The 23,416-nt window shown below is 39.3% G+C and overlaps 4 protein-coding genes across 5 annotated transcripts in view; 1 reads left to right on the top strand and 3 right to left on the bottom strand.

Annotated features, from left to right (window-relative positions):
* LOC104935135 (V-set domain-containing T-cell activation inhibitor 1) overlaps nt 1-23,416 on the bottom strand; it is a 592,626-nt gene that overhangs the window by 108,200 nt on the left and 461,010 nt on the right. The window lies entirely within an intron of this gene.
* LOC104940149 (endonuclease domain-containing 1 protein) lies at nt 614-2,639 on the top strand. The gene is made up of 2 exons (XM_027287616.1): nt 614-1,192; nt 1,440-2,639. The coding sequence occupies exons 1-2, from the start codon at nt 845-847 to the stop codon at nt 2,079-2,081; spliced, it is 990 nt and encodes a 329-aa protein (XP_027143417.1). The 5' UTR covers nt 614-844; the 3' UTR covers nt 2,082-2,639.
* LOC109138195 (protein-glutamine gamma-glutamyltransferase E-like) lies at nt 4,962-8,440 on the bottom strand. The gene is made up of 3 exons (XM_019257791.2): nt 8,281-8,440; nt 6,060-6,190; nt 4,962-5,635 (listed from the first exon to the last, which is right to left on the bottom strand). The coding sequence occupies exons 1-3, from the start codon at nt 8,392-8,394 to the stop codon at nt 5,485-5,487; spliced, it is 396 nt and encodes a 131-aa protein (XP_019113336.1). The 5' UTR covers nt 8,395-8,440; the 3' UTR covers nt 4,962-5,484.
* On the bottom strand, nt 14,853-22,657 carry LOC113747580 (endonuclease domain-containing 1 protein-like). Of its 2 annotated transcripts, none has more exons than XM_027287626.1 (3): nt 22,590-22,657; nt 16,187-16,525; nt 14,853-15,954 (listed from the first exon to the last, which is right to left on the bottom strand). In XM_027287626.1, exons 2-3 carry the CDS (start codon nt 16,514-16,516, stop codon nt 15,367-15,369), a joined length of 918 nt encoding a protein of 305 aa, XP_027143427.1. In that variant the 5' UTR covers nt 16,517-16,525; nt 22,590-22,657; the 3' UTR covers nt 14,853-15,366. The 2 variants fall into 2 exon arrangements, with proteins under 2 accessions (XP_027143427.1, XP_027143426.1); XM_027287625.1 differs by lacking the exon at nt 22,590-22,657 and adding an exon at nt 17,617-17,773.

Below are 23,416 nucleotides of genomic sequence, written 5' to 3'. Positions count from 1 at the left end.
CCCCCCCCCCCCCCCCCCCCTTCTTCTTTTTTTCTTCTCCCTTTTTAGTGTTGCAAACCTGCACACAAAAGGCCATTTAAAGCTGTTTGTCAATGGTGTGTGTAGATATTAAGCTAGACGTCCAAGGGATTGTAAACTTCTGATCATTGATGTAATGTTTGGATGAGATGATTTTAGGAATCATTGTGATTTTTAAAGAGCACAGGAATTATGTGATAATAAATGGCTCCATCCGCACACTATCCCTAATAAAAAAGAAGGTTTTCATCATCATCAGTCAGATTTTCCAAGAAATGACTAATATGTAACAAATTCTTCCAGGGGTATGTAAATTTATGAACACAGCTGTACATACTCTCACGCGCCACACGTCCATTAATATCTTCATTAAGAATGAAACTGTCTTTGTCTTTGTCACTAAATATTCAGTTACCATGTGACCGCAGTCCAAAGTAAACAGTTCAAATAAGAACTCCTTGTCTTTCTGTCACGTGTCCGTCTCTTTGTGTTAAGTGGTGTGTGTTGCGAATTGTCTAATTGCATGTTGTGGGGGCACAAACTAAACACTAGTGGAAAATGAACCCCGGGCCGCCCTCTGCAAACAACATCTGTGTTGTATCACAGTGTAGAGCTGGTTACAAGTATGACGGAGAAATGTCCGACTCAGTCCAATATAACCCTGTTTGACTGGTTTCTATACTTCTTTTCATCTTTCCATGTTACCAAAGATAATGGATCATTTATTCAACAACTTTTCTGCTGTGGTTCAAACTGAAGGAAACAAACTACATGTGGAGCTGCAGCCTAACTTAGCTGTAATGTTTGGTTGTTCTTCTTCTCTCTAATGATACAGTGTTTGACGATGACGTCTCTGAAGACAAAGAATATCTGCTTCCTCGCTGCCTTCCTCTTCCTCGCCATCGTTCCCACACTGGCTGAAGTGGTGGGTATAGTGCAGAACTGTAACCAGTTTCTCTATCCACCGGGAACTCCACCAGAAATCCCAGGCGTCTTGGTGGGGGGGGGCATCCAGAACAACAACAGATACAAAGTCATCTGCCAGACTTATAACGGTGTGCAGAGATTTCTGACAGTCTACGACACTGAGAACAAGATTCCAGTGTTTTCTGCTTACGAGTACAGAGGGTCAGCAGGAGGAAGACCCGATCCCACCTGGATGATAGAGCCACAGGTGAGTTTGTCTGTCTCTGTCTCTGTCTCTGTCTCATACGTTAGTAGAGTGGCAGACACAGTTTGTCCACTAGAAGAAGACAACGTCTCTGAACTTTAGTGACACGTTCAGTTTGTGACACACTGACTGACCGAGCTGAAGACAGGCTGCCCTCCTCTCCTCTCCTCTCCTCTCCTCTCCTCTCCTCTCTCCTCTCTCCTCTCCTCTCCTCTGCCAGCATCACTAACTCAGTCTTTAACTCTTGCAGCTTGACGTGCAGCCTGCCCAGGATAACATCAACATGAGGACCCAAGGCCGCACCACCTGCAACAACCAGGCCGTGAATGCTGATTACGATGGAAATGGTCGGGGGTATGCCAAGGGCCATTTATTTCCAGTCAATCACGCAACAACCGACGATGACAAAATTTCGACCTTCACCCTGACCAACGCCGTTCCACAGGTGGACGGGTTTAACGGGGGAAGATGGAGGGTAATGGAGGGTAAAATCAAAGATGAAATGGACCAAAACATCTTCAGCAACAACATCGGAATTAGATGCTTTGTGGTAGTTGGAGCACAACCCAGTGACAACAACATACCCAACAACAATCTCAATAACAGGGTTAATATCCCCTCCTTGATGTGGTCAGCTTTCCGCTGCACCAATGGAGTGTCAGGTGCTTACTGGGATGAAAATATTAAACGTGACCCTCCTCGTCCTATGGAGAAAAAGACTCTGCAACAACTCCAAGATGAACTGGGGAAAACTCTACAGGGGTTCACTCTGTTTCCCCAAAATCAACCGGCTCTGAAGCGTTCCAGCAGCAACTCCCAACAATCCCAAGCTGGGCCCTCTAAGCAGCCTCGCAAGAGCAGGTCTCTGCCCAGCTCTGCGGGGAAATCCTAACACTGTTCCTGACAAAGTCATCAAAAGCTGCCCAAATCCAATAAGCAGCTCTGCTCCTCCCTCTGTAACATGTAGTCCTGCAGCATCTACATATAGTCCACATCTGCCTCTGGCTTTAGCACATCTGTGAGCACAGATGTTTCTTTGGGTTTCTCCCTGTGTGAGGAAACCTTTGTGAAAAATTGCTAGAATCAAAAGATCAATCTGTGATTCTACAGCTCTGCTTGAGATTGAATGAAACTTTGAAAATCAGCAGCTAACATGCACGTCTACATGAAATAAACTAATCAAGATAACGCATCGCTTGAATTAAAGAATGATTCAGTACAGACTGAAACTCCTGAAAATTGTTCTGTCACAAGTTGTTGAAGCTTCAGGCTGAGCTGTTTGTTCATATTTGACTGTACTATACTTTTTGTGTCATTTCATTTGTTCCAATGATCGGACAGCGGCTGAGGAAAAGTGTCCTTTACATGGCTTCAGATGGAAGACACCAGGTCAATGTGCATGATTTGTAACATGTGGATGAAATAAAGAGCACAAGAGCCTGACTGGAAACATTGTGTGTGAAGTGGTGATTTTATCTTGACAGTCAATGAATCACACGTCCATCCATCAGACTTCTTGTAGAGAAGACAACATACATAATATTATCTCAGAGACAGAAATCAGTTTGTGCTGAACCACATCAGACTTCATGAATGACAGCAGAACACTGTGGTCCTGTTCTTAGCTTGAAATTCAAGGTAGTTGTACTTTTCTTAGAGTATTTCCAAATGATGCAACTTTATACTTCGACTGCGACTTCATCTCAGAGGCAAATATTCAACTTTTTACTCCACTACATTAATGTGACAGCTCAGATTCTTTTTGAAAACAAAAACACGTATAATTAATGACATGTAATCATCTTTTCAAAAAGGTGAAGTAAACTTGTTGTTTTGTGACTGTCACTCTCCAGGCTGCATAGGAAATATACTCAAACTAGAAATATCACTGCTACACGATCCAGTAGTGGTGTTTGTGGTGATGATGGCAGCAGTGTTGATATCAGTAACAGTTTGGGCTTTAACCAGCAGGTGGAGATGCTGTACTGTAAATACATACACTGATCAACCATGACATTATGACCACCTGTCTAAAGGTGTGTAGGTCCCCTCTGATCCATGGAGGCATGAACTGCACTACACCTCTGAAGGTGTGCTGTGGTCTCTGGCACCAAGACGTGACCTGATAGACATCTTTTGACATGTTTTAAGAACAGAAATGTGCTGTGCATTACTGCCAGATACAACTGATATGAACATATTTAGCTCTGGTGTGAGGCCAGTTCTCTTGTCCGCTCTTCACACGGCATAATTATAAATCTATGTGCAGCTCAGTGCTCTACTTAAGAAAAAAGACAAAAATGATTAGATATTTCACACTGCAACGTCTTTCCAACTTTATATCAACAGTTTGTCCCCAGTTTGGCGTTAAAGAACTTGACCCTGAGCCCTGACCTCACCTCCATCCAAACACCAACTGGGAACGAGAATTCATCAACCATCTTCAGTGTTGGACCTCACTGATGCTCCAGAAACATGCAAATCAAGATTTGTTTGACCACCACACGTATATTTTTCAACTGTCAAATGTTGGTTTGTATCTTTTATACACAAGTTTAAATGATCCTTATTTTTAAAAAATGTTTCTTTTTATACCAATCAAATTATCTCATCATTTTAACTCTCAATCAGCAATCAGTTCGTCTTATCAGCAGATACATAACTAGATTCAACTAACTGAATCTGGTGTGCTGATTTCCTGGTCTTCATGTGAAACTATTGCGAATTAAAAGGATTCTTGGTCCTTTACACACTATATACACACTCCTTTTATATATATATATATATATATATATATATTATATATATATATATATATATATATATTTATCTTATTATCAACAAATCCCATTAAAAGACCAAAATAAATGGTGTGTGTATCTAAAGCATCAAAAAGTCTGAGAGTACTTCTATGTTCCAATTGTTTCTAATGTAACACTTTTTTTATTAGATCTATTGTTTTATTAGAATAATAGTTAGGAGCTGAACCTTTGAAAACTACACAGATTTCAGAATATCTTGGTGTTTGTCATGTCAAGCTGCCGAGGACTTCACAAGTGTGTGTAAAACCTGCTGACCCATTTAAACCCAGACAATGATCCAAAGAGCTTCTCAGCTTTCTCTGTCTGAGTAAAATGACGGTCAGGACTCCTTGGTCCTTGGCCTGCCTTGAGACACTGTGGTCGTGATTTGGATACAACTGATCTGCAATGAGTTTTAGAGCTCCATGCACTGCCCCCCTTTAGTCTTCCTGCCGTCTCGCCCTCTTTATATCTGTGAGGATTTTCTTTCTCGGTTTGTTAAGCTTAGATAAAATAGACTCTGTTTAAAGAGAGTTCTCTGTTATATTTCTTTGTTTGAACTTTGTTCCCTTACTACCTCACCTCCTTTTCTTAAGACAATTTAATCTTTCAGTTAATAGATATCTTTGTTTAAAACCTTTGACACCTGCTTTTTATGTTACTTCCTCTCTACCCCTTGTGCGAGGTCATAACAAGCCTCTCTTTTTCTAAGAAAAACTCTTTGACTTTGGTACTTTCATTTAGGTATGTTTACTATGTGAGCTGAAAATTTTTTGTTTAAATTTTTACTAAAAATATGAATTTACTATTAAACATAAAGGCCAATGATCGGTTATTTGTGAGGTCATGAGAAGGAAAAGACTTCAAAAAGCAGGACTTGGTTCAACACATTTTTATTAAAACTATGTAAAATCCACAACCACAAATCAGTTCTCAGATCGAACATTTCAGCATTCTTCTGATATATTTCATGTTTGTAAAAGGTAAATATACACAACTGATCTCAAATCAGGCATTTCTTATAAACTTCCCATCGTCTCATTTTGGTCTTGTACGTTTATACCAGAATTAACGTAAAGAAAGCCTTCTATAGAAACTAGTGCTGTGCTAATCAAAAGTCACCCAAATCACTACATTCAAAATGAAGTTTGAATTAAACACATGAAAATAAAATGTCAAACTTAACTTTGATTAATATGGATTGGATAAATGTTAAAGTCCCTGTCCTAGTTTGTCTGTAATAAACATAAATCACAATATTCTCACAAAGTTACATCTGACCAACCATCCAAATGATATTCAATTTGCCAACAGAGAAGAGCTATTTCTAATATCTGAGAGGCCCAAACAACAAAATAAAACATTCAACACATTTGTGTGAATGTGAAAAACACCACAGCATGAATAATATGGAATATATAATGAATATCCTGCTGATTTTTAGCCTTAATCAGAGGCCAAACATCAAAGCATACAGGAAGTTTGGAGAACGCTTCAGCGTGTGACGTTGACAACGCAGCTCGCCTTTATGTCCCTGAATGCGCTGCAGTCGAAGTCGGCCACCACAGCCTTCAGTCCGGCCTTGTAGGGGGTCGTCATGATCTTCAGCTTCAGCGTGCGATTTGGATCCAACTGAGCAATACTCCTGATGGAACACATTCGTGGGGTAAATGATCACACTTGCATTTTGGACATTTTGTCATTGTAGTGTTGGTTTCTTCATACTTGTAGCATGTTAAGTTATTTAGTTATTTTCTGATCACCTCACACACTGCTGCACATTAACTCTGTTCAACGTTCAGAGATATTCCTGTTAACTCCTCCACGCATGCCATATCTCATTTGTTTCATCCATATGCAAACAAAAATGTTTAGGCAGAGCCAGGTTAGCTGCACTCTTGTTTCAGTCTTTAATACTGTACATTTTTTAAACTTCTCTTTCTTATCAAACTTTCAAAAAGAGCTAATCTAAGGGGAGGAAGAGTGAACATCGGTGCTGGCTGTTAATTACAAACTTTCCAAGCTGATGAAGTTTGGGGTAAATACCAGCCTGGGTATCACATACTAACCTCTCCACGTCCGAGCTGAAGAGGCCACATCCGCAGACGGTCAGAGTGCAGTTTCTCAGTGGCTCATTGAGTGTGTTTTTAAACTGCACCTCTATAGTCATTTCACGGTACAGACGGGCTTCACCCAAAACCTAAAATACACCAACACATTATGAATTCACTTCACTGCAGCTTACACATACCTTTGCATAGCCACAGCATCCTGGGATTTATGAAACAAAGAAAAAAGAATGAAAGACAGTAAAAAGAATCAAATCAAATTAGATTTTATTTATATAGCCCAAAGTCACAAAGTACATTTTCCTCTGAGGGCTTTACAATCTGTACAGGGAGTGACACCCTCTGTCCTTAGACCCTCAGTTCGAGTGAGGAAAACTTGCCCACAAAAATGAAGAAAAAGAGCAAAAAAAGAGAAATTAAGAACAAAAGAGTGAAAAAAGACCGAAAGAGCGAAAAAAGAGCAAAAGAGCAAAAAAATGACGAAACAGAGGTAAAGAGAGTGAAAAAGAATGAAAGCACAAAAAAAAATAAAAAAAGAAGATAAAGAGAGGAAAAAAAAGGAAAAAGAACAAAACAGCGAGAAAAAAAGAAAAAGAAGAACGAAAGAGCAAAAAAAAGAGCGGAAAAGAGAACGAAAGAGCGGAAAAAATAAATGAAAAAAACAAAACAGTGAAAAAGGAAAAAAGAGTGGAAAAGAGAACGAGAGCGGAAAAAAGAGATAAAAAACCAAAAGAGTGAAAAAAACAAAAAAGAGCGGAAAAGATAATGAAAGAGTGGAAAAAGAGATGAAAAACGAAAGAATGAAAAAAGAAAAAAAGAGCAGAAAAGAGAACGAAAAAGCGGAAAAAGAGATAAAAAAACAAGAGTGAAAAAGGAAAAAAGAGCGGAAAAGAGAACGAAAGAGCGGAAAAAGGAAGTGAAAAAAACAAAAGAGTGAAAAGGGAAAAAAGAGCGGAAAAGAGAACGAGAGCGGAAAAAAGAGATAAAAAAACAAAAGAGTGAAAAAAAGAAAAAAGAGCGGAAAAATAGATGAAAAACGAAAGTGAAAAAGGAAAAAAGAGTGGAAAAGAGAATGAGAGCGGAAAAAAGAGCGGAAAAGAGAATGAAAGAGCAGAAAAAGAGATGACAAAACGAAAAATTGAAAAAAGGAAAAAAGAGCGGAAAACAGAGCGAAAGAGCGGAAAAAAGGGATGAAAAAAAGAAAAGAGTAAAAAAAGAGCGGAAAAAAGAACGAAAGAGCGGAAAAAGAGATGAAAAAACAAAAGAGTGAAAAAGGAAAAAAGAGCGGAAAAGAGAACGGGAGAGCGGAAAAAAGATGAAAAAAACACGAGTGAAAAACAGAACGAAAGAGCAGAGAAAATTAATGAAAAAAACAAAAGAGTGAAAAAGAGAACGAAAGAGCGGGAAAAGAGATAAAAAACCAAAAGAGTGAAAAAAAAGAGCGGAAAAGATAATGGAAGAGTGGACAAAGAGATGAAAAACGAAAGAATGAAAAAAGGAAAAAAGAGCAGAAAACAGAACGAAAGACCGGAAAAAAGGGATGAAAAAAACAAAACATTAAAAAAAGGGAAAAAGAGTGGAAAAGAGAATGAGAGAGCAGAAAAAGGATGAAAAAAACAAAAGAGTGAAAAAAGGAAAAAAGAGCGGAAAAGAGAACGAAAAAGTGGAAAAAGAGATGAAAAAACAAGAGTGAAAAAGGAAAAAAGAGCGGAAAAGAGAACAAGAGAGCGGAAAAAAGATAAAAAACAAAAGAGTGAAAAAGGAAAAAAGAGCGGAAAAGAGAACGAGAGAGCGGAAAAAAGAGATGAAAAAACAAAAGAGTGAAAAAAGAATGAAAGAGCAACAAAAGAAGATAAAAAAGAGACCGAGAGTGAAAATAAATAAAAAAAACGTCAGAGCAAGAAAAAATGAAGAAGAAAAACTAACGACAAGAAAAGAACAACAGTGAAAAAAACGCCTCAGCCTTTGGTAACGAGATTCATGGTCCTCAGAAGATGCATCCTGATGACTTTGATATCAGCTGATTTTTTTGTGGTTTTGAGTGAAACGTCAAAAAAACAATTGGATTACCATAAAATATATATATAAATATATAGATGTTTGTATTCCCTTACAGGGCATTATATTGTCTTGTTATCAGCTTGACTAACTGAGTCACTTCTCAGGGTACTTAATCGAACACACACACTCTTTTACATAATAAACTTCAGGTGATACTGACCTTCACAGAGATGGGAGGGTTTTCCAGGGCAATGTCAGTCTCAGTCTCATAGATGTCATCATCCTGCTGTTTGTCAATGGCCACGGCTGAAACCTTCATGCTGTTACAGCCCATAATGTATTTATTGTAGACTGAATATGGGATGTGAAGTGGTAGGATCACATCTGTGGGATTCAAGCAGGCAGGAAAGTCAGAATAATCACCATACGTTTGGTGTGGCAAATAAACTCAAGAAGAAGGCAGTCAATACCAACTTTTTATAGCACCAAATACACAACACAATAATCAAAGTAGTAGTAGAGAGTGCGCAAGCACAAGAGAAGAGACGCTTCAGTAATTATGTAAAGACTAGTGGTGGCCATAGATACTGTAGATTAATGCGCCAATGCCGGCCCGGCATTAGCGCGATCAGCGGTTCCCAGAGTAAACAAAGGCAGCTGTCCAGGTGGAAGCGGCATTTAAAAAACATCACCAAGAAAAACCATGAGAAAAACACGACAAAAGCACAAAACTCTCTAAACTGCTATAGAGATCAGGACTCCACGGAGTTACAGTGAAGAAAACAAAAACGAACAAAAGAGAAAAAAGTCAAAAAGTAAAAAAGCGACCTGAGAGGCTGGAACAGCTTTGCGAATAGATTAATGGTGATATTTTTTTTATCGCCTGATAAGAGTCTCACGTTAACGCAGATAACGGCCCACCACTAGTAAAGACAGAACAGACTAGATGTTGTTGATTTGGTGAATGCTGACATGTTAGATATAAACACCTTAAATTTAATTTCAATTCATGAACACGCTCAAATCATACGGCTACTGTATAGTATGCAGTAGTCAAACCAGCTGCATTTTCCGCTCTGTGATCTGTGACACTGGGAGACCAAAAAGCCCATTACTGTAAGCGCAAACACAGGGTTGAGCAACGAGAATGCTAACGAGGTGTGTAAGCTACGTCATCTCCAGGTAGAACAACTGTAAATAAGTTCTGTGAGAGAAGCGCCATCTCCTGGTCATACCCAGTAATCACATGAATGGGTGGAGTTACAGTAAAAAATAGACACGCCCAGGAGAAGGAGGGGGGTCTCTCCTTTCCCGGGCTTAGCAGGCAGCCGGCTGGAAGTCGGCTGGAAGACGGCTGCCATTCAGCTGGCGTTCAGCTTGAACAGGAACTTTTAAGTTGCTACTACTGTATAAAGATACCCGCCAGACAAAAATACTGTGTCTGGATTAAAAACTTAATGATATGTTTCTTGCAGAAAAGAATGCAAGTAATCCTTTAACTGTTGGTAAACAACACAGGAATACAATTACTCACTGTGTCTTTTATGTTTAATTAATACTCAGTGTTCAACTACAAACTGAATTTTATTCCAAAATTTAAATAAATGTCTCTTTGGGGATAGTTTTAGATGAAAATTCCTGGCTAAAAATTTGTGAAAGACCATTTCTCATTTAGTAGCAAAATCAAGGAAGCCAATTTTAAGTTCATCAATAAATTCTATGTGACTCCGATAATGATAAATCAAATTTCCAAAGATAACTAACCAAACTGTCCTAATTGTAAAACTATAGAAGGACGGAAGGATTCATGCATCTATTTTGGCAATGTGATTTGCTGAAGAGTTTCTGGAATTCAACGAATTCCTTCTCAAAATCAGTCTTCAAACTATACTAATGCAAACTGCTATTTTTAAAGAATGAATCTCCTCCAACTTTTAAGCTGTCCCTGGACCAAATATCAGAATTTTCACCACTCTATTTCCTAAGTTAGTTTCAGACAGAATGTCAGGCTCGATCAATGGAGCAGAACACATCAAGTCCATGATCAGATGAGGCGAGGCAGAAATCAGATGAGGCGAGGCAGAAATCAGATGGCCTTTCCCCTGAACGAGATACAAACATGTGACACCAGGTGAGATCAGGACAAATGTCACCAACATGTTAATTTATCTGACATGTTTTTCTCTCCCCGCATTAAAGCAGTAGATAAACATTTCTCTGAGAAAACTGTTTGTCTTGCTTCGGGCTTTTTGGCAAACTGAATGTTTAAAGGTCACACGAACAACTTCAAGATGATTGATTACATGAGCAACCTCTTACTCAACGATGTCTCATTTGCCTCTTCTTTGAAATATCAAGTAAAATGTGTCAAATGTGTGTCTAACCATTCCTGAAATTTGATATAGTTCAAATCTAGCTGAAATATACAAAAGGGACACTAGGTGGTGCCATAGAGCTGCACTAAATCAGCCTTAGTTGACTCTGTGGGGCCTGACAGTTTTAAAACATGCTCTATATTTATGTATAGATGGATTCTGGACAGATGAATATGACACCAAGTCAACAGAAAAAGAAATCCTGTTTGTCAGGCAAAGTTCAGATTTGGCTTTGAAATAATATTATGTATGTGTGTCCATCTGAAGGACACTTTAACCTATACATGACACAAAACACAAAAAGTTTAGTTATAGTAAATATAAAAACAACTGGAGCTCAAAAAATGATGACAATATTTTTAATTTTCAGGTTGTTCATTCTGCATTAAATCATTCTTAAAATTCAAAATTCAAAGCGTTGAATGATCTTCAGTTTATTACACATTAGCTACAAGTTTCATTAAATCAAAGTGTTTAATCACAGATTGAAGGCTTCATGTTTTTCACCAAAGTTATATACTTTGCTCTGGCAAACAGGTAGAACCCTGAAGAAACATCTGTTCGCACAGATGTGGTAAAGAAAGTGGCACATGGCCGAGATGTTGTGGTGAGTGTGGCAGGATTAGATGGTGGATGTGATTTGTGAGGGCCAGATGTTGAAGTGAGAGGGCCAGATGTTGAAGTGGCAGAGCCAGATGTTGAAGTGACAGAGCCAGATGTTGAACTGACAGATCCAGATGTTGAAGTGACAGAGCCAGATGTTGAAATGGGGTGATCAGAGGTTGAAGTGGCAGACGTGGTTGAAATGGAGTGTGGGCAGTCGCAGCTTTTATTTTCTGGGTAAAACTCAGCGACAGTGGTGTGGAGAGGACACTGTGTTCCAGGAAATACGTTAAATTCAGAGTGGTCCGTCTTCAGTTCTTTGTGGAGCTCTGACAGAGTCTTAGTCTGCAGCCACTTGTCTTTCAGATCATCGGGAACATTGTCCCCCCAGTGTGCACTCGATATCCACGTCTTCATGTTGAAGCTGTAGCAGCAGAATGCTGACCAGAGCATGGAGGGAATATTAATCTTGTTTTTGAGGATGTTGTTGGTGCTGGGTTGCGCTCCAGTTACTACAAAACCTTCCACTATACCATTGTTGTTGGTACAATATTCATCCATAACACATTTGATGCACCTCTCCATTCTGTTCCAGCTTCCTTGGTTGAATGTGCGTGCTTGTGGAACAATGTTGGTCAGGGTGAAGGTCGACTTTTTAGCAGCTTCGGTGAACGCATGAGAGCTTGGAAATAAATGGCCCCTATCAAACCATCTATTTCTTTTGTAATCAGTGTTCTCAGCCTGGTTGGTGTAGTTTTTTTTTCTGTCTCCAAACATCATGTTCTTGTTCCCGTCATCTTCGTTCTCAAGCTGTATCCATAAAATAAATGAAATGTACAGTAAAATTAACTTTAATTAACCAACAGCATCAATGCATGTGAGCCAGTCTCTCTAGCTCTAAAAACATTGTGCAATTCAGGACTATTATTCACTGGGTTTTAATTCACAGATGTAAACATTCCCCAACAAAGGAACTCTGTTTATTTCTTTTTTTTAAATGTAAGCATACATTCATTTTGGGCTTGCAACAGACAGGATGGACCATATCACTGAATGTTCATTAATTTACTCTAATAAAGTCAAAAAGAAAAACAGACCTGTGGCTCTATCTTCCAGTCGTTTGGGGGTCTCCTCCCTTCGCCTTCTCCTCTGTACTTGTAGGCAGAAAACACTGGAATCTTGTCCTTGGTGTCGTAGAGTGTCACAAATGTCCTCTGGTTCTTATAGGTCTGGCAAATGGGTTTGTATCGGTTCTGGTTCAGGATGTTCCCACTCTCCAGGACGCCTGGGACCTGTGGCGTTGTTTTCTCAAGGAGAAACTCATTACAGTCCGACACCGACTTCACCACTTCAGCCAGTGTGGGAACAATGGAGAGGAAGAGGAACCAGATATTCTTTGTCTTCAGAGACGTCATCGTCAGACACTGTGTCATTAGAGAGAAGAAGAACAACCAAACATTACAGCTAAGTTAGGCTGCAGTTCCACATGTAGTTTGTTCTCTTCACTGTAGTTCAACATTTCCGGGCTTCATCAATTACAGCAACTGGTGGGGAGTTACAGGCCAGCCACAGTTAGAAACTCTAACCGGGCCTGCAAGCTCTTGATTTATCCCCATGTTGACGCAGTGTGCACTGTTTAGGAGAACGGGTTGTAGCGTATGTCGTGGATTTCATCTGACCTCTATGTGCGCTCTGAAGGGCCTTCGGTCTCCACTTTCCTACAGTGCCAACAGTGTGCAACATTAGCTTACTTCAGCTTAGAAATGGGGTCTGCTAATGTCAACAAATGGTCTACAACACAGAGCTCAAAGTCAGAGCTAACATTACTACAAAGCATATTGTGACAAATTCCTTGCTGGCAATGCTACTGACCTCAGAGGGAAAAAGCAGCAAATACATTGTGTATAAAATCTGATCCAGTTTAACCAAAATCACTGAATAAAGTTCTAAAGTTGTTGAGCCCTCAGAATCACTTACAGACTGGATCAAACAGGAAGCACTCCACCAAGCAATGGCAAGAGAGAGAAGAGAGAAAGTACCAAAAACTAAAATACCATTAAGAACGCCCCAAAATTAACTATTTGTTGGGTGAGATACTGAGTTTGGAGACACGTTCACATTCAATGTTTTGTCTTCATTTTTACATTGTAGATTAACACTTGAGTCGCAATTTGAACACGAAAAGCCGTAAAACTGTGAACAGCACATTCTGTATCTGTAACTATAAACCACCAATAAACCAACAATATACAAACCAAGTACAAAAAAATGAGTACAGGAACATAAAAACTTACCACCTCATGTACAGAGATCTTCGTGTTTACAGTACCGGGAACCAGACAGACTTCTTCAAACATCAGACAAACTGGTGGAGGAAGTGTGAATTTTACTGAACACTCAGCAGTTTATGGAAGAGAGGATGTGATAACTTTGTCATATTCTCTATTTGTAATCTGTGCAGCCCTGCTGCACTCACAACCAACTACTCTAATGCAGACATCAAGTTTAAATACTTGACCGACAGTTTTAGTCGGACGCTTTAAACAGCTGTTCTGTTCACACCTTTCCTTATTGTCTTTTCAATGTAATTTTTAATCTATGAAATCAAACTGAAGATTGTCTCAACCATCTACAGAACTTCAGTATGTTTTTCTACTTCTTCTCATTATCATTAATACGAATTATTATCATTATTATTATTATTATTATTATTATTGTTATTATTATTATTATTATTATTATTGTTTCCAGTGAGCACACACACATCAAGGGAAACTGTAATTGGAATTGTTGTCATTTCTATTCTACAGTTAAATGTAGTAGATGGGATAAAACAGGTTACAGCAACAGGTTACAGCATCATGAATCTTTCTGTTCCAAAGTCAAGTTTCCTTGAATGGATGACAGATGAAATATGCACACGGTGCAGCACAGTCCTTCATTTGACTGTGAAAACTGTACCATCGTCCACTGAACACGTGAACGCACCGTTTACTCCAGGTGACCCGAAGGTCAGATGCAAATTTGGTTCATGTTTCCCTCAGGATGAACCTGAAGAAGTTTTGTGATGTCAAAATGTGAGTTTATCAATACAAAACTCACTTTCCCATCAGCCCCAGCTGTGGTTCGTGTTTAGTGCTAATTATCAAATCATTACATAAGTGTCACACCTTCAGAGGTGTAGTGCAGTTCATTCATGCCTCCATGGATCAGAGGGGACCTACACACCTTTAGACAGGTGGTCATAATGTCATGGTTGATCAGTGTATGTATTTACAGTACAGCATCTCCACCTGCTGGTTGAAGCCCAAACTGTTACTGATATCAACACTGCTGCCATCATCACCACAAACACCACTACTGGATCGTGTAGCAGTAATATTTCTAGTTTGAGTATATTTCCTATGCAGCCTGGAGAGTGACAGTCACAAAACAACACGTTTACTTCACCTTTTTGAAAAGAGGATTACATGTCATTAATTATACGTGTTTTTGTTTTCAAAAGGAATCTGAGCTGTCACATTAATGTAGTGGAGTAAAAAGTTGAATATCTGCCTCTGAGATGAAGTCGCAGTCGAAGTATAAAGTTGCATCATTTGGAAATACTCTAAGAAAAGTACAACTACCTTGAATTTAAAGCTAAGAACAGGACCACAGTGTTCTGCTGTCATTCATGAAGTCTGATGTGGCTCAGCACAAACTGATTTCTGTCTCTGAGATAATATTATGTATGTTGTCTTCTCTACAAGAAGTCTGATGGATGGGCGTGTGATTCATTGACTGTCAAGATAAAATCACCACTTCACACACAATGTTTCCAGTCAGGCTCTTGTGCTCTTTATTTCATCCACATGTTACAAATCATGTACATTGACCTGGTGTCTTCCATCTGAAGCCATGTAAAGGACACTTTTCCTCAGCCGCTGTCCGATCATTGGAACAAATGAAATGACACAAAAAGTATAGTACAGTCAAATATGAACAAACAGCTCAGCCTGAAGCTTCAACAACTTGTGACAGAACAATTTTCAGGAGCTTCAGTCTGTACTGAATCATTCTTTAATTCAAGCGATGCGTTATCTTGATTAGTTTATTTCATGTAGACGTGCATGTTAGCTGCTGATTTTCAAAGTTTCATTCAATCTCAAGCAGAGCTGTAGAATCACAGATTGATCTTTTGATTCTAGCAATTTTTCACAAAGGTTTCCTCACACAGGGAGAAACCCAAAGAAACATCTGTGCTCACAGATGTGCTAAAGCCAGAGGCAAATGTGGACTATATGTAGATGCTGCAGGACTACATGTTACAGAGGGAGGAGCAGAGCTGCTTATTGGAAACGGCAGTTATTACGCACGTTTTGTTTTACTTTAGGATCCTTAATATCATCAATATCAAATGCTTCAGGATTTGTGCCAGGAAATGCCTCATTGCCCTGTTTTTCTTTGAGTTCTTCCAAAGTCTCCATAACGAGGAGGGTTTTACTCTGTATTTTCACATTGTCGCCCCAGTGAGCACCTGCTATCGACCTCTCTGTGTCACTGCAGTAGAAAGCTGACCACATCACGGAGGGAATATTAATGCTGTTGATGGGTCTGTTGTTGTTCCCGGGTTTTGCACCAACTACCACAAAGCATTCCATTTTTCTTTGGTTGATGTAGTAGAACATAATGTATTGGATGCATTTCTCCATATAGGCCCAGCTTTTGTCATTGAATGAAATTATTTGTGGAACAGCATTGGTCAAAGTGAAGGTTGAAATTTGCTCATTCTTGTACCCTGTGTGACTGACTGGAAATAAATGGCCCCTGTTATAGTCTGTTTTGATGCTATCATAATCAGCATTCACGGCCTGCTTGGTGTAGGTCTTGCCTCGTTCTTCCATCATCATGTCCTTCGAGGCAGCGCTGTCCTCAAGCTGTAAAAAGTTAAAGGCTGAGTTAGTGATGCTGGCAGAGTAGACATGAAGTCATGTGCAGTAAAATGTTTTTTAATGAAGTAACAGCATTTAGAAACAGCTGCACAGAAAGGCTCACTGCCTGATATATGTTAATTTGAAAGGGTAGTCCTGCTGATATAACATGGATGTATCACTGGTAGGCAGTGGTGTGCAGTATGATGATTATTATTATAGAGACAGAAAAACTCACCTGTGGCTCTATCTTCCAGTCTTTTGTCGGTCTTCCCCCCGCTTTTTTGCCACTGTACTTGTAAGCAGAAAACACTGGAATCTTTTTAGCAGTGTCGTAGACTGTCAGATACCATGGCTTATTCGCATAAGTCTGGCAAATGACTTTGTATCTGTTCTGGTCCTGGATTTTCCCGTCCTTCAAGACGCCTGGGATGTTTGCTGGAGTTCCCTGACGGACAAACTGGTTACACTCTGACACCGACTTCACCACTTCAGCCAGTGTGGGAACGATGGCGAGGAAGAGGAAGGCAGCGAGGAAGCAGATATTCTTTGTCTTCAGAGACGTCATCGTCAAACACTGTATCATTAGAGAGAAGAAGAACAACCAAACATTACAGCTAAGTTAGGCTGCAGCTCCACATGTAGTTTGTTTCCTTCAGTTTGAACCACAGCAGAAAAGTTGTTGAATAAATGATCCATTATCCTTGGTAACATGGAAAGATGAAAAGAAGTATAGAAACCAGTCAAACAGGGTTATATTGGACTGAGTCGGACATTTCTCCGTCATACTTGTAATACAGAACCAGCTCTACACTGTGATACAACACAGATGTTGTTGTCATCCCATGGGGATCTGAATAAACTAACAAACTACCACTTGTACCAGGGACAGTGGCACATTTTTGTGATGTCTTTTGTCCCTGTCTGTTGGTTCATATGAAACTTTTTCATTCTGTTTTTGCTGTCTGTCCTGGCAGAGGAGATATTTGATGTCAATGGGACCTTTCTCGTTAAATGAAGGACGAATAAATAATCCAACGTGTCAGAAATGAAGCTGTCAAGAAACAGACGATGTCTGTAGCTCTTCTTTAGCTTCACATCATATCATTTAATCCATAATCTGAATTTTCTTATTCTATGAAATGAAACTTCTAAAATGTAAAATCTGCCTCTGCCAATAAGAACTCACTGAAGTTTCAATATCAAATGGAAAAAAGACAGAGTGCATAAAATGACTATAAACTTTTTGAAATTTGCCTTCTAGTCCAGAAAGTTTGTGTTTTGTCAGCGTGATCCTGCACACTGCACATGTTGGCAGATATGAAATTAATCTGATGCAAACTCAGCGTGCTTCAGCTACGAAAGCAACCAAACCACGTGGATCTATGGAGATAACATTTAATTCTGCCCGACATCAAAAGCTCCATGAGCAGAAACGTGGTGAAACACGGTAAATATTGGAGATGATTTCAAAGATAAATACAGCTTAGAGCTCAGGAGGACCCAGAGCACCTGTTCAATATTTCATTTAAAATCATTAACAATGGATCCAAACTCAGAAAATAAAGCCACAACTTTGTATTTAGAGCGTTTAAGTCATCAATAACACAATAATATACATTGTAACATTGAATACAGATTAAAGTATAAACTGAAGACAGGACTTACGAGCTGTGACCGGTCGTCCAAAAGTCAACGGTGTCTTCGTGTTTCTGGAGCAGTGGAGGGCAGAAGGACTTCCTCGACTGTGAAACAAGCTTGTGTAGGACGTCTTACTTATACTGAACATCCAGCAGTTCCTCTTTTTTAGTTCAAACCAAGTGAAGAAACTCAGACACGTTACATAACACACTAAAGAAATGTTTTTCTCACGTAGCTCACACAGCAGAAATGATGCTGCAGAGATCAAATGATAACTGATGAAAGAGTTCAAAATAAACAGAACAAGATGTTGCTTTCACAGTATTGTTGAGACATGCTGCAAACCCACAAAACACCCATCGAGCTTTTCACACGTAGTGCAACGACCAAAAGGAGAAGTAGCACGATCTGTTTTACAGCCATTCTTTTTTTCATTTATATCGTACTCTTCAGTCACAGTGACTTGACTAAGATCTCTTTGTTCTCACAAGTTAAGACATTTCTAAAATATGAAAACACACATTTCACTTTTCGACTTTTTTGGAGTGAAGAGATAAAATGATAACTTCTGTTTTGAAGTTGTTTTCAGACATTTTATCCTCCTCAGTGTTCTGGGGTAAAGAAAAGCTGATTAAATGCAACAATGGCATATTCCTGAAAACCAGACCACAACTAAAACCTGTGCTTGTCCAAGAAATGTGTTTGTCACAAAACTGATGCAACAGAAATGATAAGTCAGAGAAACTCTGGTGAAACAGTTCATGAACTTCTCTTTTGAAGTGGTTTTCACTTTGACTTCCTTAAAATGTTTTGGGGTGATGATACTGAGGTTGTTGCTTAATCAATAGATTGATAGAGTTTGTGGAGTTTATCTGCAATTCATATTTGTAAAAAAATGTTGAACGCAACAACGCCATATTCCGGGGGTCTTGCTGTCATAATAAGGTTGTCAGGTTTGGTACCATCCTACATGTACAGAGACCAAAACCACAACCTGTGCTCAACTGTCTGTATCTGACAACCTGAAGAAGAAATAAGAAGTACAGGACACATGGAGAAATTTCTCTGGAAATCTGTATGACAGAAAATACAAGAAGTATTACAAGGAAACACCACTTTTGTGTTTCCTTGTAATACTTCTTGTATTTTCTGTTCAGTAAAATACCTCCAACCTCTGTGCTTTAAAAAACAGTCTGTTGTATTTTGATTGATCTGGTATCGAATTTCCAAGAAAAATGTAACAACATGGAGCTAATCTAACACTTCTTCTTCTTACTGATGTTTATTATTTTGTTGGATGGAAGTTACCAGCTGGTTCAGCGATCTGTAACGATTTCAACTCTTAATCGATCCGTCTGTCTCATTTTTATGGGATATAAAACAATGAAAAATGAAGATTTATAGTAACACAGAACTCAGAGACCAACTGAAGCCTTTTAATTGAACATAAACCAAGACAGAACAGTTCAGTGTGCAGAATACAGCTGCACTAATGTGACACATAAAGGGTTAATAGAGCAGCTGTGGGTTAGAAATCAAATAAACTTGATACTTGACCTCTAACTACATTTACAGTCTAGTTCTTCAGTGAACTGTCTCAGTCTTAAAGGGTCCCATTTAGAAATCAGACTTTACAATACAAACCACAATAAAGCTTCTCCGTCAATACTTGTAAAACCAGCTCTACACTGGTGATACAACACAGATGTTTGTTGCAGAGGGTCCGGCCCCTGGTGTCATTTTCCCCTAGTTTAGTGTTGTGGCCGGCCCACAAACATGCAATGTAAAAAATCGCACAACACACGGCAGCGTTACACAGAACAGAGACAGACACAGGACAGAAAGAAAAAGAGTTGCTTATGTGAACTGTTTACTTTGGACTGCGGTCACATGGTAACTGAGAAAAAGAAATATGTGATTGACAAAGACAAAGACAGTTCAGGTCGCTTCTTAATGAAGAGATTAATGGGACCGGGTGGGCGTGGAGAGTATGTACGCTGTGTTTCATGAATTGAATAGCATACGCCCTAGAGAACGTTTGTTTAGGCCTATTAGGCTGGTCTTGAAAAGGCTGACGGATTATGGATGAAAAGGCCGAGTCTTTTAATTTAGGGATAAAAAGGGGTGGTCGGATGGAGCCTTTAGTTTCACATAATTCGTGTGTGCACTTTTAGGAAATAACATAGGGAGTAAATCGCTGGGAAAAAATAGCATCTCAGCCAAACTGTACTATGTCAATGATCAAGCCGGTTTACAATCCGTGGGAAGCTCTGGGCTTAAAGTAGGGCGGGACACAGCACATTTGACAAAAAGCGTTAAATGGCTCTTGAATGGGCAGGTTTTCACCCTGGGAACTGTTATTAGTGTGTGTGTATAACAAGTACATGAGATAATGCTGAGCTAACTTGACTATCCCTGCACAAAGTCATTACTAAGGGCTAGCACACTGAAGGTGGGGTCCGGAGACTTAGTCATGGGTAAGCAAAACGAAGGTGTGAAAGGAGCTCAAAAAGAAAATGTAGCTGGTATAAAATACACGTGTAAGGATGTATGGGGTATTCAACTTGTATGGGGAGACATCTATCACTGGTTGGTTTATATAGTGCTATTGTTTGTTTATGAATGGAAACGATCTGTGTCGGCCTATACTTTAGCGGAAGCCCACTAAAAATTAAAATAAAATTGTCTCACCAGCAGTATCGGTTAAAATTCCATGAGCACAACTGAAAGGGTTCTTGCGTGAGAGTTGCACCTGTGAGCGGTCAGTCAACTTTACACTATTATAAAGAATGAAAAGAGAGTCACAGTGAATTGTGGCCAACCGAGTAGCGGGCTGTGCCCTAAACACTCCAGATAGCCCTGGGCTTATGCCAGCTGCCAGGGCCTGGGTACATGGTCAGAGTCTTAATATGAGACTAGCAACATCTTTTAGCATCAGCTGGCACATCCAAATACAACCTTTTTTCAGGATAGACTAGATTTTAGTGGCACCTACAGTGCTAGAGTGGCAGAAAATGTACTAAAAACTTGTTTGAGTAGAACAGCAACCTGCATGCAGCATTATATGAACTCTGTCCTTCTGACTGTCAGTCCATACAGCACACAGTGATGTGTGTTCATGGAACTGATACCAATGTTGATAACTGAGTTCAAATCAGAAGATCATCTGATCGGCTGTTTGTTGTTGTGTGAACATTTTTAATAAGGATCATTTAAACTTGTGGATAAAAGATAAAACCAGCATTTTACAGTTAAAGATAAACTTGGAGTGGACAAACTGTGTCTGCCACTCTACTAACGTATGAGACAGAGACAGAGACAGACAAACTCACCTGTGGCTCTATCTTCCAGGGGACACTGGGTCTTCCTCCCGCTGACCCTTTGTACTCGTAAGCAGAAAACACTGGAATCTTGTTCTTGGTGTCGTAGACTGTCAGAAACCTTGGCTCATTTGCATAAGTCTGGCAGATGATTTTGTATCTGTTGTTGTCCTGGATGTTCCCCCCCACCAAGACGCCTGGGATTTCTGGTGGAGTTCCCTGATAGAGAAACTGTTTACAGTCCTTCACTTCATCCACCACTTTAGCCAGTGTGGGAACGATGGCGAGGAAGAGGAAGGCAGCGAGGAAGCAGATATTCTTTGTCTTCAGAGACGTCATCGTCAAACACTGTATCATTAGAGAGAAGAAGAACAACCAAACATTACAGCTAAGTTAGGCTGCAGCTCCACATGTAGTTTGTTTCCTTCAGTTTGAACCACAGCAGAAAAGTTGTTGAATAAATGATCCATTATCTTTGGTAACATGGAAAGATGAAAAGAAGTATAGAAACCAGTCAAACAGGGTTATATTGGACTGAGTCGGACATTTCTGACAATCTCTTCTTTGGTTTGTTTTGTAGAAGAAATATTTCAGCTGGATTTCTCCTTTTATGAAGAATAAATCAAAAAACGAAACGTGTCTAGAAATGACACAGATCATGTCATCATGGTCAAACACTGAGTATCATTATACGATGACAGAACAAAAGCCAAGCATTACAGCTAAAGGACAAACATGTCAGATCTTTAATGTATTCACTCATAAACTGACCATGCTGTCATCAGAGATGAAGGAAACATGTTCAACTGTAATACTAGCTTCTTGATAACAATACTACAGTCAGTGTGTTCTCCTTTTGAAATTTGCCTTTTTGTCCAGATATGAAATGAATTTGGTACAAACACAGCGTGCTACATCAGCTTGTATCATCCAAATACAATGTTTGTTCAGAAGAAACCTGAGTCAGCTTTGTTACAGTCTGTTTCTGTGCTGTCCATCAGTGTGATGTGATGCTGTATTCGTTACAAGAAGGACGAATAAATAATCCAACGTGTCAGAAATGAAGCTGTCAAGAAACAGACGATGTCTGTAGCTCTTCTTTAGCTTCACATCAGATCATTTAATCCATAATCTGAATTTTCTTATTCTATGAAATGAAACTTCTAAAATGTAAAATCTGCCTCTGCCAATAAGAACTCACTGAAGTTTCAATATCAAATGGAAAAAAGACAGAGTGCATAAAATGACTATAAACTTTTTGAAATTTGCCTTCTAGTCCAGAAAGTTTGTGTTTTGTCAGCGTGATCCTGCACACTGCACATGTTGGCAGATATGAAATTAATCTGATGCAAACTCAGCGTGCTTCAGCTACGAAAGCAACCAAACCACGTGGATCTATGGAGATAACATTTAATTCTGCCCGACATCAAAAGCTCCATGAGCAGAAACGTGGTGAAACACGGTAAATATTGGAGATGATTTCAAAGATAAATACAGCTTAGAGCTCAGGAGGACCCAGAGCACCTGTTCAATATTTCATTTAAAATCATTAACAATGGATCCAAACTCAGAAAATAAAGCCACAACTTTGTATTTAGAGCGTTTAAGTCATCAATAACACAATAATATACATTGTAACATTGAATACAAATTAAAGTATAAACTGAAGACAGGACTTACGAGCTGTGACAGGTCGTCCAAAAGTCAACGGTGTCTTCGTGTTTCTGGAGCAGTGGAGGGCAGAAGGACTTCCTCGACTGTGAAACAAGCTTGTGAAGGACGTCTTACTTATACTGAACATCCAGCAGGTTGTGACGGTGGAGGATGTGCCAACTTCAAGTAATAGATTACTCTTAATGAACCAGTTTCACACAGTCTGCATTGCAGGACACTTTGCATAGCACTAACTGTCAAATGAAAAGAGTGTGGTTAACAGACAAGGAATGACACAGTCCTGAGCAGAAGTCTGTATGAAGATAAAGAACAACAGGAGCCGAAGTTTTAGGGCCATTCAAATTTGCACTTGATGATATCTTGAGCCTCACTCTCTGAGCACAAGTTAAAACAAGTCAGCTAGAAACACTAGCACCATGTAACTAATGTTTCCTTGTATTTACACGTTAGAAAAGATGAAGTTCATGGAGAGGTATCAATATTTGTCTCACTTATAGTTTGTTTCTTTCAAAGTTATGTTTGACCTTAAAGGTCATATGATGTCAGAACAACCTGTGATGTCCAAAGTGTTTGAAATGAAAAGGTTGTTGAATCCGTTGATCGTTTTATGTACATATACAGTTTTAGAAAGAACCATTCTACTTCTACGTCTGTCTCTTATCTTGTTGGTGATATCTGCAAAGCATGAGCTGCAAAGGAAAGATCCTTCCTTCACTGGTTTTTCCTTGTTGTTATCATTTTCTTCATTGTAGATGAACACCGAAGACATCAACACTATGAAATAACACTGATGAAGCAGCTGATAGTGATTTGGAGGAGGATGTGTCAGTAAG

Source organism: Larimichthys crocea, chromosome XIV (genome assembly GCF_000972845.2).
Source record: "Larimichthys crocea isolate SSNF chromosome XIV, L_crocea_2.0, whole genome shotgun sequence".
Lineage (NCBI taxonomy): Eukaryota > Metazoa > Chordata > Actinopteri > Sciaenidae > Larimichthys > Larimichthys crocea.
Note: the sequence above shows the minus strand (reverse complement) of the source record. Positions and strands in the feature narration are given on the sequence as shown.